Here is an 18,816-nt window from a genome sequence, read left to right as displayed (position 1 = left end):
TCTAGGGTAGAGTATAAATTTTATTCTGGTAATTTTAGTGAAAATTGTTCAAAAGTTTCTATAAAAAGAAGTGTAATGGACTTTTGAAGGTCTCAAGCCAATAGCCTGAATTCGTGGTCGCAATAATGATCAGCATCTCCACGGGTAGTTCATCGAATTTTCCATAGAGATTGGCAAGATAAGGAAGAGCGTTGCACGGTTCCTGAGAGTTGAATGACCTAGTCGGTCTGTTCCCGAAGCCCCGGTAAAATGGTGTAGTTTCCCTCCTTGTTCAAATCGGATATTTATTTCTTGCAACTGCATCGCCGATTAATATTTGCAAACTTTTCCCATGGTAAAACCATAGACAGAAATATATTCTGGCGCGTGCAGGTATTTATGAAACGAAAGCAAACAAGACATTTTTAATTCGAAACATTGATATAAAGTATAACTGTTTTTTTTTCTTTTGCGAAAACAAAAGTAAAATGTGGAAATCCGATTTTATATACGCGTTGGATTTTGAACGTTACGTTTTCCGTTTTAGATTTCATGATTTCGTGAAAATTTTTTGTTCAAATTTCCGACTTTATGCTAAATCGAATAAGTACCGTGCGTACTGTAGCATCGTTTCCAAAGTAAATAAATAAATATGAAAAATATATACACAATATATACATATATAAATAAAATAACATAAAATTAATCTATATCTAAAAACAGAGTTCTCTTTATGCTTGAAGCCGGGACGATGTAAAAGCTTCTTTATTCGAGAGAAATGATGAATTTATAACGCGAAAGTAACGTCAATTCAATTCTTTGCTGGATAATTTTTTTTCAATTTTCAACTTGATTATTTCTTTGACGACCTATCGCACCTATTTCCACGCGAATAGAAATAGTTTGTATTCTTGAAGCGATGGAATTATATCGCCGGCCAGTGCAAACGACGTTTCACCGAATATTGAGCTAACAGCCTAATGACAGATGTAAATAAATTTGCACTCGGTATTTCGCTTTCATTGCGCGGCAAACGAGCAAACTTTATTGCGATTTTATTTCACTTTTCCTTCGAATGGAATGGAATAAGAAGGGGAGAACGAGGTCTCCATGGAATCCAGTCCCGAGTTTACTTTCTGTTACGTTTAAATCTCTCGAAAATGTTTCGCGACCTCTACTGTAACCTGTCTGAAACTCATTTTTTCATGGTCGATGATTTATGATATCCTATTCAGATCCACCCACGGATTCGTGTAATATATCCATTTACTTTGAGGACGACCATTAAATCGGCAAAGGGTCGACGATAATAGATCGGTCTGCTGCGAAGGATTATTTCTATGGTATAACGACGAATATCGAGCGAAAAACAGTCGCGAAAAAGTGATCACCCGTCTTGTTTAACTGAGCGTAAAATGTCGACCGTTCGTTAAATTATATTTAGCTGAGAGTCGGTGGAACGGCATCGTAAAAATTGGATCGTGATCATCCGATGTAAAAAGAAGGAAACATTTTTATGGTTTTCATTAACGCAGGAGAAACCAATGAATTGGATTCCGCGAAAAACCGCCGTTAGAGGGAAATGTAAAGGGGAGAGACACGACTATATTTTAGTCGGAGCCGCGGGAAGGCTAGCTATATTTTACACGGTATTAGGCGGCTTAAGGACGCTACGAGTTTGGGAAATAGAGCGAGCCGATTCTTTTACATTCGCATCAAGTCGTATCCCGTTGAGTGAGAACATTTAACGAGCACTCCCGACAAGGATGACCGAGAAGGGGCATGATCCATCCTGAAAAGCGAGCCATTTTCGGAGATACGTTGTTAAGAGCCGATGAAGGGGAGAGTTTGCCGAGACAGATCCTCAGGGATTTTATATACCAGCGCTCTTCTTTATCTACACTTTGGGACGCGCGTATTCCTCAACGTTCGATCGTGAATTAAATACAGTTTCTTCGACGATATAATTTGATGAATTTTTCCAGTGGCGTTTTTCTTTGGATTTTGTCCAATGTCTCTCTAAAGATATCGTCACGATCGTTTGGAGAAAGGTTGATTTGTAGCAAGGAATATCGGGAGAAAAATTAACGTATCGTAAAGCACAGATGAAATGACATTACGTTCGATTCGCTCGATGCGCGCAGGTTGAATTAAAGCGATTTGTTTAGCGCTTCGAAGGCGATTTTCTTGCGCTTATTCGACATTACGATTGAAACGAACCGAGAACACGTCGTTTTGTCACAGGCTGATGTATAGACATCAGGATAGAATAGATGGGAATGCATCGATGCACTTCGTTGTACGCGCTTAAACGGTCGCTCGGCCGAGATTTCCGCTTTCGTAGTGATTCATTGCAGTTAGAGGTGCGTTCGACGATGCCACTCGTCATGGAACGCGGCTGTAGAGGACAATGGAGAACGAGCCAGCCGCAAGAAGGAATTAACCAGCACCAACTTTATCACAGCTAACTGCGCTGTCCTTGCTCCCCAATGAATTTACCGATTCGAACACGGACCGAAGTAATTTCAACGATCGAAATCGTTAAATCGCACGTAATCTCTGGCCGTTCCGTTGATTAAAAATGTCCGTGGAAAAATGTCTTGGTTCTTTATCATTTTATCGCCCATGGAAGTTGTGACTTGTTCGTTAGCGTGGAAACATATTACGTGTTATCTCTTCTTTCCTTTTCCACTGATAAATCACCTAACTTTCCTACAATCTGGTTTACTCTCGATTGATCTTTCTCAACATAAGTTAGGCCGTTCCTTCGACGGTGCAATTGGGGTGTAATCGGTAGCAGTTTCTTCGGTAAAGTTGATCGATGGGAACGCACATTGTGGGTGGTCTTTAGCGCCATTTTAGTTCAAGGACAAGCGCAGTGTCTTACCGCAATTAATGGCTTCCCTTGCACAGACTCTCGGCCTTAGAGTATTTCGATGTTCCACGAAACACGGAGACGGCAGAAGGGCGGTCGCCCTTGATTTACGTGGGGTCGCATTAAACGGTTCTTTGATGGCCCCTTACCTCCTGAGTGGTTGATAACTAGATTTGCTCGTCCACTTTGGAACTTAGCCACGACTTCCTCCTATCTCCGACGATTCTAGAAAGCCTTTTTCTCTCGGGCTCTAGGTTGCTACCTTTTTCCTTTCTTTTCGTTTTTTATCAGTTTCTACCCTTCGATGTCTCCCGCGGGTCATGTCCAAACATCGAAAGTATTAACCTTGCCGTCGAATAGCACGATCGCGTCTCTGACTCACACCATTTAGCACAATTCCGATCGCGTTCAACGTAAAAACTGGCAATAATGGTGAGATATAAGTGGTAAAGGAGACAAACGAACGTGCCTCGATGTTACACACGTGGCAGAGGGAAACTTTTTATCGCTAGTCTGTGTTCCGTAGCGTGAAACGCGAAACTTGGCAGAGGTAAGAAAGCCGTGGTACGCTCGTCGACGCGCTTTAAATTGCGCTTGCCTACACTGCTGCTAAATTGGTTGGTGGTTACAGGTAACGAGACAGGGAGAACGAACTGGTAACGAAGTATCAAGTAGCGGTGATGTCTGCGAAAAATGGAGTATGATCGAGTCTCGTGTCGTGATCGTGGTCGCGTTCGACCAAGCGTCATTCGCAACTTTTCGCGTTTCGCCAGATTTCCGCTTTCTTTGGTTATCGTTCGCGAAACATGGTGTCCTCGTTATCCACTTTCGAAGGTCGATCTTCTTTACTCGACATTGGAAGTCGACCGACGCCCGTAAATGGGATCGATAAGCGGCGTCACATGTTCCTCGAGCTTAGAACCGGTTGTCCTTCGCATGGATGACTATGTCACGGATTACGCTAATAATTTATAAGCCGTATTATCGGTGAATTCCACCGATTTGGCGATGGCGACGATCGCAAAGAGAGAGAGTTTGATTATTCGTTCGTAATTAGAAAAGAAGTTGTGTCGTTTGGTCAGGTTACCGCACGGTTCTTCAAGGGAGATCAAGCGTACCCGTTTAACGAACTGCTGTTCTTCGAGCCCCATTTCTTCGTTATTCCACAAAACGGAAGAGGTTCGATCGCGTTTCATCCGGCGAATGCTTATTCAGTCTCCAACCAACTGTGATCTCATTAACGTGCCTGAGTGGCTCCAACTGCTTAAAGGTGTCCCACATTTCATAATGATACCGATGTAACCGCGTTATCGTGTTCACGAGCGAGCAATTAAAAAGGTTTCATCCGTGCAATTAGGACCTTCTCCCGATGCCGGTTTCTCCGCAAGGGTTACTTGGCCCGTTTGCGTGAGCTCTTCGATCAGGAGCGTCAGCCAGAATAGAAAGAATTAAAAAGGAAGGCGAACGAGAGCCGTGTCCGCGTTATATAGCGGCGTCGATTCATTGACTCGATTATTGTTCTAATTTCCAGTGTTTCTTGGAACTTGCCGATGAACCAGCAAAATCCGTAGTTTACGACCGAGCGATTTTCTAGAACGAGAAAATGTTATCGTGGCAAATGCAATATCGCACAAGCACGACATACGAGGAATGTTCCACCGCGAATGTTTCGTTCTCGATCGGTTATTTTATTCGAACGAGATTCTCCAGATCTATTTTTTCCCCTTCTTTTTTGAATTCTTGTGAAAAATTGCAGAAATCCATTAAACTTATCGATACAGCGTCGCGGAAAAGAAGCAAATGGGAACGAACTGATCACGTTGACGGATTTATCGTGTCCTTTCAGTAATCGCACCATACATTTAGGTTGCATTAGCCTTTGCGGTCCGCGTGTTTTTCCAACATAGGATTCGTACGAATCTGAAGCTGCATCGCGAATGCATACGGAATACCAATTCCGATCTAAACTACCCGTTATCTGTGCTACATCGAGCACACAATCAAGTAGTCTTTGCGCTCGATCGTCCATCAATTCGCAATTGCAGTTGGACTCGAACGCGCGCGCACATAGATCTGCCCTCGCTTCGAGCGGTTCGTCTTTGAGCGTCGCGACAGTAGAGAGAAGTTCGAATTGTTCCAATTAAACTTTGATCGTGTCTGGCCTGTCGCCGGGACATACCGGCCGAAACGTGATTGAAACATTGACCTTTGTTTCGCTCGATGATCCTCCAAAAGTTTCGACGATTCGTCGTCGTGTGTCGAGAACTAGGCTTTCGTCGAGTTTAACGAGTTCACCTAGACACGTAAGAAATCATAGGAAGGAAACGAAGGCGGCAAACTAAGAACAGCACTTGAAATAACAACGATTGCGCTGTTGAGTTTTGAAACGATGGTAACTAAATGCGCCACGGTGCAACTTAATAGCACTGTTGTTGCGCAATTTATACAATTTCAAACGATTTAACGGAGAGTGAATTGCATCAATTTACGCCGAAACTTCCTTAATCCCTGCCAGTTCCGTATTGATGTTTAGGATAATTGGATGTCGTAATTTACATAGGGTGCTTAATATGTCGTAATCACTTCGATCAATGTAATAGAGGTTGCGATGCATCAACATATTGGTCCCTTTAATGATGCTAGTTATAGTATGTTGTTCGTCACTAATCGGTTCGTGAGTGTAAATGACCAGAAAAATTGAATTCCACATTTACGAAAACGATCTTTGATGTTATTTTAGAAATAATTTCCTTCGCACATATCTATTCAAAAATCTTTCGATTAAATGATTTCAATCGTAAATAGCTCCTAACCATAGAATAATCGGTGTTTCCAAATCATCTAATCACATCGTGCTGCAAGGATCGTTTAAGCTAACGTTCTCGTATTGTTTCTCGTTTCCTTCCAACATCAACGATATAATTTCGTTCGTACGAAGCTTTAAACAGGCTATTTTAAACGAAGATTATACTTTCTTATCAGCCGACAAGCAATTGCAGCAGCTCTCTCTTATCAGCCGGTCAGGATAAACCGTGGAAAGAATATTATCAGAGAAAATACATTCTTAAACGTATTCAGCGCACGTTGTAACGGTTTAAACTCGCTACGTACCGCAGCTATTCGTAATCCATGACGATCCGCCCTCACATGTAAATCCGAGCCAATAGCGTAGCGCACGTTAGACGCCCAGAAAGGAAATAAGGCACATCGGTTCGTATCGACATCCGGTTGTGTGTGATTTACAAGCGGTTCAATCTGAATTTATTCACCGGTCTGCAAGCTACGCTCATAAATGATTTACAACGTTGCCTTCTGATATTTATTTTTATTTGGAAAACCGGCTTCCAACCGGGAATTTTACGGTTTTTACACAAAGAAAACAGATGCGACTGCTGTCGAACCTATCGTTTCCAAAACTCGGCCGAGGACCAGCGATCGCGGCGGATACTATTTTGGTACGTCAGAAGAAGATTCGGCGCGTCCACAGTCTGAGGCTCGTCGACCCTGACTCAATTTCCAACACGACCCAGCTGCCCTCGTTTGCTCAATCCGACGCGTTTCGAGGCGTTTGGATCATCTAAAAGGAACGAGCGTTCCTCGAATGGCTCGTGCCTTTTACTACCTCTTTCTCTTCGTTTACTCACCCTAACCCTGGAACGAAAGGACGAAAGAGTTACGGGTATCTCGCGTCACGGTTCGTATATTTGACGCAAATGGAACCATAAATGCACGTAATTACGTTCGTTGCCCAGACAGTATTCTTCAGGAACTTCCAGAAACCGTGAAAAGGGATACCGATAAAAGGTAATGAATATCTTCATCATTTTTATGGAATCAAGTTTTTACATGATTGTTCGGGAAATGTTTCTCGCGTTCCTCGCGAGAATGGATTTCCAGTCGCCTCGTCCATGATTTATCGATTCGTTATCAAAACTTGGACCCAGGCATGATTTATTATTTCGACTCGCATTCGCCAGACCGTTTTACGCAATTACTCTTCCCGGGTCGGTTGATACGTCAAGGATGCAAGAAGGATGTAGTTTCGCGTTGAATTCACGGTGGTAAAAGTAGCGTGGAATCAGTTGTTTGCTCGTCGCGAATCGTAATGCGTTTCCTTTACGAGCGATCGGTCGCGACGAAACACCGCAGTTTGCCGACGCTATTAATTCTCCGTGCTAGTTTTCCCTATGGCCCGTTTATTATAAATTCGATGCTTGCCACTGTTTATTCGACATCCGAGCGGACAGCGAGAAGGGAAAAATTGATGCGCTTCTTTCGACTCGCCGACGTGCACGAATGCATTGTATCGACGAGCGGCAGAGAAATTTACTGTCGGCATCGGACAGTATCTCCTCGTCGGACCAACGAAACCACCAGAGTGTATCAATCACGGCGTCGCGCGTGTTAGTCGTTCGCCCCTTTTCGAAGTTTGGTCGGTGCCGTAGCCAGCAGGCTACGACGAACTTATACATATGAAACGAGTGGAATATCAAACTCGAACTCCGACGTGCACGGTTAGCGTCTAGTTAATTCCACGAGTTATCGAGATAAGTGGAAACTCGCTGCTATAATAAATTTACTCTGTTTGATGTAATATACCATGCTCGTGGCATTTCGTGTTTCGAATATGGAACAATATCAAAACGCTTTTGCAAAGAGTAGTCTTTTATCTTTCGAAACGACCTAAACGAGGAAGAGAAAAACGTTTACTCACCTTCCAGGACTTTCACGCACTCCGTGAGGTTTGGATAGTTTTCTGGATACCTCGGACTGTAAAATTCTTGTTTAGTGTCGTCACCGATAGTGAATTTCTCGCACGCGTTCTTTTCTGTAACGTGCCTCATTTGACGACGTATAACGTCGTTTACAACGAACGGAGTCGGCGTTGTGCTGACATTCCTCCGATTTTTCCAGGAGTCGAATAACTTGGCTTTCTGCGTCGCCACTATCTACACATATTTGAAAGTTACGTGATAGTTTACACGAGGTGTATGGAACTTTTTCTTGGCTATTACACCTGGTACGGTTCAATTTTAAAGCTAACGTTAGTTTAAGTCTGGCAGGATTGAAAATTTACACGATCGATAAGCAATAATCCTCTAATCCTCAGGTGTCAGGTCGTTAATTATATAACGGCGTAACGATGCTTTGGGTAACTGGTATCGTGATAACGTTAAATTATAGTTATCGACCTGCTGTAAAATCATTGGCCACGCGGAAAATATATATCTACCGTTATTACGTTAAAATAATGTATATTATTTCGCGTTTAATTCTTTTATCGCTCGAGATTTCATTAGTCCCTTCGTTTTCAATTGCCTTATAGCGGCAACGAACAGTGAAACCAGATCGTTTCGTTCTTCCTCTAGTCGTGCAAGTTACATAGCAGCGATAATCGAGGAGACGTAAGGTTAACAGCAGAAACATGATACGACTTACGTTGTCAAAACTTGCCGGGGAAATGATGTTCGCGTTAAAGCTCCATCGTTCTGGCGTTGATTGGATAAACGTCCGTGAAGTAGATAGATTTATTTTCTGCCTTGTGTCATTCATACTCCTCGAAAACACGGTCGCGTTTTCGTTCGAGATTTTCACTTTTCCCGTGTCATTCTTTCCCGTCCTATACGTCGCTTCGATATTCCTGTTCATTTCGATCTTCTCTTCCTCCTCTTCGTCCTCGTCCAGGCTCTCGCTGGTCGGTTTTAACAAGTCCAGCGTGACTCGTTCCCGGGAACTCGAGCTGTCCGCGTGCCAGGAAGTTGTCTGGTGAAACTTTCCGATAGATTTGGTTTCTCCGGTGGTACGTTCCGTACTGAAGGACGAGGCAAAGGTTCGGCCGCTCCTTCTCGCGTCGTACGTATTCCACAGTGACTCCTCCGTCTCGCGTGTGGCTTCCGCGGCCGTCCCAGTGACTGAAACATTAATGGTCAAGAGAAGCTTGTTAATAGTTGCCATTTTCTAATGATATTTTAGTTATTATAAGCCTTGTATAGTACTAGAATATTCTCTTCTCGGCGAAATGTTTCAGCCAACGGAAATCTCGAAATATATGTTTCGCTCGACGAACCGCTGCAGCAACTGAACGTCGAGAAATTCAACGATCTTATAATCGGCTAAGGATGTTTGGTATTCGTTAAATGTACGTTCTCTTTCTTTACGTTAATGCGTTTTTCCGTAATATGTTGAAAATTGTATTCGCGAAATTTTATTCACCACGCGCTTGCCATGTGGAATATAAAGGAACGAAGAGACAAAAAACGGAGAAAAAAACAAAATAATCGGCCAGAAACTAGTTTAGGCCGATCTAGTCGAGAGACTACGCTCTCGACAAAGACGAAACTTGTAAATTCGGTTCGCGGAAAAAAAACGCGGTGCAATCGATTTCGCTGTTTCGACTATGTTTATTTTTTTCCCTCGTTTTCCTAGTTGCTATCAACGCAGTGCGCGATCTGGGTTTGACATCGACGGACGCACAAACGTAGCCGAATTCCGTTCGATACGTAACTGAATTTGTCATGGAGTTGCGCGACTTTCTCGAAAGGCCACTATCGCAACGAACGCCGTAATTCTCGAATTTATTCTCCACTGGTAAAATTGCGAAATCGTTGAATAACCTACGACGAAACGATTCGAGTCTCTGGCGCGAAAAGAGAACAAAATCAACGTAAACACGTTCTTTAGTCTCGATGTTTTATAGCGAGGTATGAAAGATTTTCATAAAAATTTTTGAAATATCTTTCCCTTACCGGAAGCTATTGTGTAAACGTTCCAAGCATATGGATTTCAAATGGTACGAGTTTTCCCATTTTCTCGTTAAGCAGCGAGTGCATACGACAAGCACAATAATTCACAAAAGGATCCGTTTCACAGGAATATTGTTTCGAGATTTATGACATTACAAGTTCTTAATTTAAGGAATTTCGTGCTGTAGATTTGTAATTTGTTTATTCTTAGTTTTAACGTATTTACTTCTCCATTGTCTACTCTTATAAACTCCGTATATTCTTTTATAAATAATTTTAGTACGATAATGGAGTGTAAAATGATAAAAATCCTCCGCAGCAAAGAATAAGAATTACTTTCCTACGTCCGTGTCTAGTACAATTTAATCAACCACACCCATGTCATTCTCTTTCGCGGACAGTCCGTTAATTTGCATCATTTATGGACGTACTCCTTTCACGCAAAATGTCGTAGAATCGTCGCCACGTCTATTACGTAATCTTGCTGCCTGTTCTATGGAACTCGCAAATTTCATTAACAAATATTAGCGCACGAGATACTAGCGAAACCAGACGTTTCTTTGTTTATTTTTGTACTTCAAGGAAAAATGTATAGCTCGGGCCCGTTGGAATTTGCTCAGTGTACGTTTGTCCATTATGGAACGTAATATTGGATGTATGTTGTTCTTTGACAGCATCGATATGCAGAAATGTGAAAACAGAACTTTCGTACGTCGCGTCGCTCGAAAAGATCGCCGCTGTTTCAGAAGTCTTTGTCTCTGTCACTGTCACGGAATATTCAACGTTGAACATTCCATGCTCTTGAAAGATTCTTCTCTCTCGATTCGAAGTCCTGCAATATATATCAACAAAGAGTTCTAAATTTAACGGCAACGTAACTACAACTATTTTATGTTGGACAGATTCGACGGATTTGCAGCTTCGATTAAAAGGTGTTTAATTTCTTTAAAGTATGTAGTTAAGAATTTTGGAGCGTGCTCGAGGCAAAGAGATCAAGGAAAATGTTAGAGTGTCTGCAGCGGTTTCAACGGTGAAGTACCCCTCGACTGATTCACGTTTTCCTCTTTAACCGACGACGCCACTTATCAGCTCGCGCTTCGACCGGTTTATCTTGAAATTTGAAACGCGACACCGTCATAGGGCTTTTTAGAGAATCTCGAGAAATTCTTCGGGCAAAGCGTTTCTGTGACTGATTTCTTGCTGCAAAAGTCGCGCCAAAAGTGTATATCTTCTCCTGTTGGCCACGTAAATCTGATCCTTGCGCGTGTAGAACGTGTCCCGTTTTCCCTTTTCACACCCTTTTCGTACCGATGTTTCTTTTCTTTTTGCCCTGTTCAGTGCCTCAGTTTAAAAGCACGTTTCGTCTTCCATCGCTGTACCAGGAGAAAGAACGGCTGAGCGCTATCCTCCTTCTTTCATGTACCGCAAGATTTTACCACGTTGTTTACGGTTTTATTCCTTTTTCCTTTAAGAATCTCATCTTTCTTTCGTCGAGATAGGATCCGCCTCGATTTCGTACTCGTTCCTACATAGTCTACACCTTTTCCATAGCCAGCCAGTAATTGTTTTCTTCGCAGTACGTTCCGCTCCTCGTTTCGCCAACGGCGTTTCCGCGTTTTAATAGTTGATCTCTCCTTATCGTAACACGAGAAACCTAATAGTTGGAGAAGTCGTTGGTTTTCTATCGAACTTCATGTAACTTTCGAAATTTAGATATCGAGAGTCAGGTCCGATAACGACAGACAATTATAGATACGATGTAGCGGTTCGTAAAAGCTGCATGATAATTCAAATAAATTGGTCGGCTGGTTTAACTATTTGTATTAGGTACCGCAATGTCAGACTGCGCGCTGGTCTCAGTATTATACCTTCTATTTATAATTTCCCACGGGATACCGCTTTGCGCAACTGTCTAGCTCGCTTGTGCCTGCTTCTTTTCCCTTTTGTATCATTTAATTTGCCACCAATTCATTTTCTCGCAGCTGGGCATGCACGTGGTCCCGCTTCGTTTCATTCTATTAATTGACGACGCCCCGGGACGCAATTAACGGAACAAGCGGAGAACGTTTTAATGTAATGTCGAACGGACCGTGGTCCGAGGTCGAAGTTCAATTTCTACCGTTCGCTTCTGTACTCTCTGTGAAATAAATCCTGTTACCAAAAAGAAAGGAAAAGTTAGCAGTTAATCAGCTAAACTCTACAACGTGCGAATCCCTGCAGGATTAACACGAGTATGAATCCTCCTTATATGTAGCTGCCAAAGAGCGTTTGTTGGATCGAAACAGGACAACGTCCCGCGAGCTGTTGAATAATTTTCAAGAGAAAGAGCGAGTCCTTTGGAAGATTACTGAAAGCCATTTTTGTACATTAATGGGTTTGCTATGATTTGTCTTTTTGCGTTTATACCCCTCTTGTTGTTTAATATTCAAAGTTTCGTCGAGCCGAGTTTAAAGCGCGAATGCTTTAAAAGACAAAAAGATCGATAGGACTGTCTGACGAACAATAGAGTCTAATTTAAATCATACCTGGTCGTAATTACATTGATAAATAGTATTTACTTGCGCATAAATTAACCTAGTTATATAACTGAAGCTTTGTTCTTCGATAGTTGGATTCGTATAAAAAAAGAAACAACTTATAACACAATGACGTAAATTCGCCATTGAATGAATTACAAATAATTAAATGAATAGGTGCCGGATATTGCGTTGCTTCATGTAACAATTGGGCCATTAATATTTCGAACCGCGTGGAGCTAATTAAAACAGTACGAAAACGCGAAATGTATCAGGCAAATATTTGCAAAATGGAAATTATTATAATACACGGACGCATAATTACCGATTCTCGTATATTTATGACAGATCTGATCAATGAACCAACGAAAAGGGCAGACTTTGAAACTCCGATCTACAAATATATTACGTTGCAACAGTTATGGCAGATTTTACCAACCCGGTCTAAGTGTTAGAAGATTTTGCATTCGCGAAGTGTTGACAAACTTTCGCTCGCGGAATTTGCGCCAACATCATCAGGCATTTTTCACTGCTAGAAAATTATTTGTCGAGCGTGTGTTCTTGGATGTTTCGGTAAAAGCCTAGCAATCGTCATCGAACAGAAGGGCAACGTTATTCGTCGAACTTTTAATCCTTCCACGTCGAGGAATCTATTTGCTTGCCGAAGTTACCGTGTACCCGAGACGTTTCCCTGGCAATACGAGCGGCACGGCAAGCACTCGATGATAAATCGAAAAAGTTTCTCGAATATAGAATCTCTCTTCTTGGCCCCCGACTGCGAAGAATCCTTCTACGTGATTCTCCAAAGGAATGGGATATATCACTTTCAGAAATTCATATCCAACTAGCCTTCGCCGAGGAGTGTTTCACGATTCTTCGCTTTCCACGTTCTTCGTTTCGCGATCCACGTCCGTGAAATTTCGATGTTACGAAGCTCGCAGTTCGCGCGAGGACGTGTTAGATGGCGATTAAAACTTGTTGCTCCGCTACGCAGGAACGTTATACAATACAAATTGGAAACTTCGCTAACTTGCACGGGAAACTAGCATAGATTTATGCCGCGTGGCAAGATAGAATTATCGACTAACTTCCGAGGAATTGTCTACACGCCGCATCATTCGCGAGCAGCGAAAATTGCCTTTCCGTTGAAAAATCAGCGCGCAAGCTTTACATATAGTTTCCCACGTTCGTTATTTTCCTAATTTTTTACGTATCAATTTCTATATATGTTGAGAATTGTGGATCTTAATTGCCGAAATAAAAGTAAAGGAACACTAAGGTTACACTTAGAATTCATATTAAAATAGTTTTAGATTTATTTAATAAACGATTTCCAGGATCTTCGTCGATATACATTTGCACGCATCTCAGCACTTTCTTTGTCTCACCATCTTCCATACCAGACAGAACAGTTGCATTCGTCTGTTTTTCCAAATGCCGCGCACACGCTTACTTCCACACACTCATATTCACATACGTGTGTCAGTACTACGCGGCCAATCTAGTCTAGTAAAATTATACGTATCTCAATAATACATTCTATTTTCGTCGAAACATAGATTAATACACACATAATAAACATAAACGTACATAGTAACATTCTTTTTACTCTATTTGTTCCTCTTCGTACTTCCCTACTTGATAGAGCAAATCCAAACATAATAAATCATTAAGGAGTACCATTAAATATATTCGCTACAACAGATCTTAAAAACAATTAGAATTTTTATTATCAAAGGTTTTTCATCCGATCGAAATTTTTCATGCATTCTGCATTCAGATACTATTGCGATCACATGTACATCTACTACATACGTATATTCATAGATAACTTCGACGCGTAGAATGAGGAATTCCATTTTCTTCGCTCCCATGCAACGTGCAGCCACGGAATTGTTCCTATAAAAAGGGTGGGCGCTGCACGGAGCACTTGTCTCACTCGACCGAATCGCAGACACAAAATCGTGTTTGGTGCGCGATCAATGCAACTATTCGTATTTCTATAAGAACACAACTTTCTGTATGTAGAATAATATTTATAGAATGCGATAAAGCATCGTGAAAAATTTAGCGTACTCTGTAATATGAAATTATCCTAAATTAATTGTGAGATCCTCCAAAAAAATTACGAGACACCTACTCTTCTCGTTATTTTCATGTAGATCATTGTTTTTGTTTGGAAAATCGTATTCGTTGTAAGCGGATTATATCGCCGTGAAATTTGCAGTATCGTATCTGTTTCTATCGATTGAATTTTACGCCGAAACTTATTTATTTATTTAGAGTCTGGCCGATTTGTCGTTAAACTGATTGGTTCGCCCCAGCAGGATAGTTTCCGGGACGATAAATCGAAGTCGCACGAACAATATTCGCGATTCCGGACGTGTCAGCCGTAAAGTCCATCGTGCAGTAACCGTAAACAAAAACTTTCCTGTTTACCAATGAATTATAGAGTTTTATCTATGGTCAGTTGTAAAATACGAGAAACGATCGGGGCGCGAAGCCAACGGCAAAGACGAGAGAACGGGATCTACGGCTTGACCCTTCGTTAAACCCGGCCAACGCCGTCTGATTTATGTTTCTCGCTGTCTGAAATTTTATTCCACGCAAGCTACGCGGGAAAGGCAAAATTAATTTTCTTTCGGACAATCCCTTTCTTCGTGATTATTAATTATTCGTCTCGATTATCGCCCTCAGATATTTCACTGAATTTAAATTCCAGCTGGACATCTCGATCAGGATGAATACCCACGAACGGGAATTTTCAATTTTCAAACAGATGGTTCTGGTTGAAGAGACGATAAGGCCGTGTGAACCGAAGAAATTGATTCATCGATAGGATCTGAAATCTGAGGAATGATGGATCTCGTTGTACGATACTCGTATGCGCCAAATCGATTCAATTTTTGTTCGAGCTTTCAGAGGCACATAGGTGCATCAAGCTCTACTTCCAGATTGTTTATCCTCTTAAAATGACGGTGAACAAGACACAATAGCTGGTGCGTAACGATTGATTCTTCTCGTGGGATGTCGGAAAGTCGCGCGTAGAAAGTTTCGCGCTTCTGTTTCGAAGATTTCTTGCTTGTCTCTTTATGCTGATTCACTCGAAGAAACTTACAGTGAACCGAAGCTTCCGCAACTTTTGCATTACGAAGCAATAGCATGATGGAAATTAGTTCACGCGTCGATTCATGGAATTCTAGAACTTGCTGATACGATGTTTCGCTGTTTAAAGAAACGTTCGAAGACAACTAAAGACTTGGCGAAGAATGTCGATCAAAACTTAACGACGAAAATCCCACTAGCCACAAGCGACACTATGAGACTCGGTCAAAAATTCCGATTCGCCTGGAAGCCAGCGTGTCGAGAACAACGAGCACATCCTTCGTACTAAAATAAACCACGACATTCCCTTCGAGGAATGCCTGTTCACCAATCTACGACTACCTTCTGGCTTCTCAAAAGAGTACGAAGGAATTCGATATACGCATGACCGGACGCTCCTTCTTCCACCTTAATCGGCCGTCAATTCGACCGACAGTTTTAGTACGTTCTCGCCACGAAACTTTCGATCTTCATTATCGGACAGCACTGCGTCGAATGGTTGAAAAATTTCGCACGATTGATCGGATACTTGATGGTTAGTTTAACGAAGACCACGTACGGAGATCGTTTAATCGATTCGAATATTTAGACTTTTACCGTGGCACCGATATAGACAGGATGCTATAGGATTACCGGATTTCCAAATGGTTTTCCCTTGTCCCGAGTTTCCCAACCGTTACATCCAATCGATGTTTTTTACGTCGATTTTTTTTTTTATCATAAATGTGACAACTATCAGAGCGACTGATGGGTGGAATAAGTCTTGGAAATCCGGCATCTGTGGTCGAACCCCCGATACAAGGAAAACAGACGAGAAACGGCGACCAGGCAGATTTATCGTCGACCTGCTCCCCTTCTGATATTCCAACTTTAAGTAAAGCGTTGGGCCTGACGCGTACGAAATGTTTCTCGCTTGAATACGCAGATTTTCCTTCCTAGCGATTCGGAGATATTTTGTACCTTTGCCGACGGATCCCAAGAGACTCTACGTCACAAGTAGCCGCGAGGAATTTCAAACAACCGGCTAATATACCGGGTTTGTTCGATGTACACGGAAGTTGTAACGTAATATTACTTAAGCAGTAATCGAACGAATGTTTAACAAAGTTCTAACTCTCCGGACTGGAAAAGCACAGAGGCACAATACCGCGTGTCTAAAATTTCCCCTTGACGGCGAACGTATTCATTTCCATTCGGTTTAATAATTTAACGCTTTTCAGGAGATTGGCTTCTTTCCTGATCCTGCGAGGCACCGGCTTGCCCGGGAAATTTATGCCGCATTTACGGTCCCGATGTTTCCCGGCTGGTGCACTGCCACGAAAGGTGCGGCTTCTATTCTCGGAAATTTCCTAAAATTAAGATCCCTTTCTCTATTCTTCGATTAAAATTCAGCAGCCAGAAGCATATCGCTGTGCACCGTCGTTCACCGCCCACTACCAGCCTCCCGAATACTTCTTATTTTATTAGAAACTCTGAAATCTCTTTGGATATTGGCATATTAAATTGTTGCCGTGGAAAAGCGGATTACGCAAGACGCGTTATTATGGTCTTTAACGCTGGTTAACGGTGCCGCATCGTTTAATTCTGTAACTCGTAAGGAAACGAAAGCCCGTAACTGTTGATTTGAAAACGGTGTTGATCTCTAAAGATGAAAGAGGCTCCAAGCTGGGAGAACGTTCCCCGGAAGAAAAACTGGGCGCGAAGCCAGTAACCATCGAGCGTACGAGGATCGTAACATTAGATCTGTTCCGGTCGAATCTCGGTGGAAACTCCACCTACCATCTTTCGTGGCGCGTACCATCCATCTTTTTCGCTGACTTTGCCCGGCCCACGCCACCACAGCCGACGATTTATAATGGAAATTCTCCGGGATTTCGTGCAACCCAGTGAGTTCTCCACGTCCATAAAACCATTAGCGACTAGACATTAATTGTGTGGTCCACAAGTGCCAGCACTTCGGACAGTAGCTGTAATGAGCATTCTACGCTCTTGTTGCTTTCCAATTAGTCTAACGATTCATTGACTCTTGCGTGGCGAAAGAAGAATGCGTGCTTTTTACGACAACGAGAATACGATTGTAAACGCTTCGTACTTCAGACTTTTTCCATCAGAGTCCAGAGCACCGTGAAGTTTCGTTCGTATTTCGTTGCATAAATTTCGATGAATTTCAAATGGAAGATCCCGAGCGTTTTGAAATAAAATTAAGCCCGCAAACAGAGTCCATTCTCGTCTCCATTCGTGTTTCGAAGAAACAGGAGCATCGCGTATTTATCTACGTAACTACGTAACGACTGAGCGTTGTTCCGCCCAATCGGGCATGCTTTTGCTGTAATGAATTCGTCTTCCAGGAAGCGAAAGACGAAAAGGGTGGTAGATTGGAGGGTATGTTTGAAGAGATAAATGTATTCTGGAAAGGGGTAAGAAGGATGGTTGGGAGCGCCAAGGAAGCACAATACCTTCGACGTAAATTTAATGGACTCTATAGTTGTTTGCGAGTACTTAGGCGAGCGTGTTTACGTATTTAGCAGCCGTACCTCGAATCATCGGAGCTCTCGGAGAGATCACTTGGGTAACGTTAGCATCCTACGAATTCTATGTTGCGTGCGATGTTATTTAATACGTAATCGGTTTTGTAACTGGCGCCGAGGCGACGATAAATTGCTCGAGCCACGATTTCGCCAGCGAAATTGACAGTCGCCCGCGAAATACCCGAAGCGCGAACAAACTTCCAAACGAAATTTCCGCGCGACAATGCGCCATGTCCTATCGAGGGCAGTGCATCGTCGTTAGCCTTCCGGGAAACACCGGCGATTAAATTCGGTAATGTCGGTCAACGTCGCGCCGTGCTGTTACGGGAATCGCGTTTACGCGCGCCGAACGCTCGCAAGCTCTTCTCGGACCACGACACGCTCGACTTCATGCCTGAAATCGTTGACAATGCCTGGTATGCGCGAGTTCTAAATATAGAGGGACCGTGCGTTCTATCCTTTTCTCGCGGTTGCACCGCTTTTCCTGTCCTCGACCATCTCTCTACCGTTTCCTCTTCCCATCGACCCGCGTTCACGTTAATTTTGGACTCTCCTTCGCGCGAGGCGCGCCGACTCTCGCAACTTATTACCAATCATCGGGTTTTTCTCTTTTCTCTTCGCTCCCTTTACGTAAGTTTACGAACACGGTTTTGTCCCAGGTATCCACGGAATTTGCCAGCGAAATTTCCAGCGACGAACTCGCTCGCTGGAGACGCGGTTGCCAGCCATCGAATGAGATACGCTCGCTCGTCGATGGATCTCGTTTAATCAGTGAAATTGCTCGGTTCGTTAATCGGTATTACTTTTACGATTGCTATTTTTGATAAGAGGAGGAACGCGTTGTCCTTTAAATCGAGCGTAAGTAGAAAAGAGCTTCGTTTCTGCATACATCTGTATGCTTCTAAAAAGGATCGCCCACGTTTCATCTTTCGAAATAGCAGCCGCCACTTTCGCAACGGGCTCATTGTCGAACGATCGAAGTTCTATTATGTAGCTCTCCGAGTTGTTCAGGAATGTTCTGCAAGGACACGAAAAGCCAACTACATTCTCGTGCCATCTAAAAAAAGAAG

At 42.7% G+C, this 18,816-nt stretch overlaps 1 protein-coding gene across 4 annotated transcripts in view; it reads right to left on the bottom strand.

Moving 5' to 3' along the window:
* Positions 1-18,816, bottom strand: part of LOC126867966 (uncharacterized) — a 78,596-nt gene that overhangs the window by 20,250 nt on the left and 39,530 nt on the right. For all 4 annotated transcript variants that reach the window (XM_050623057.1, XM_050623055.1, XM_050623056.1 and 1 more), the window contains exons 3-4: positions 8,294-8,766; positions 7,569-7,803 (exon numbers count right to left, since the gene is read on the bottom strand). In XM_050623057.1, coding sequence (XP_050479014.1) covers positions 7,569-7,803; positions 8,294-8,766 — 708 coding nt within the window. The remainder of the gene's footprint in view (positions 1-7,568; positions 7,804-8,293; positions 8,767-18,816) is intronic.

This window comes from Bombus huntii, chromosome 7, assembly GCF_024542735.1.
Source record: "Bombus huntii isolate Logan2020A chromosome 7, iyBomHunt1.1, whole genome shotgun sequence".
In the NCBI taxonomy this organism is placed as follows: domain Eukaryota; kingdom Metazoa; phylum Arthropoda; class Insecta; order Hymenoptera; family Apidae; genus Bombus; species Bombus huntii.
The sequence above is the reverse complement of the archived record's forward strand: the minus strand, read 5'-3'. Positions and strand labels throughout refer to the sequence as shown.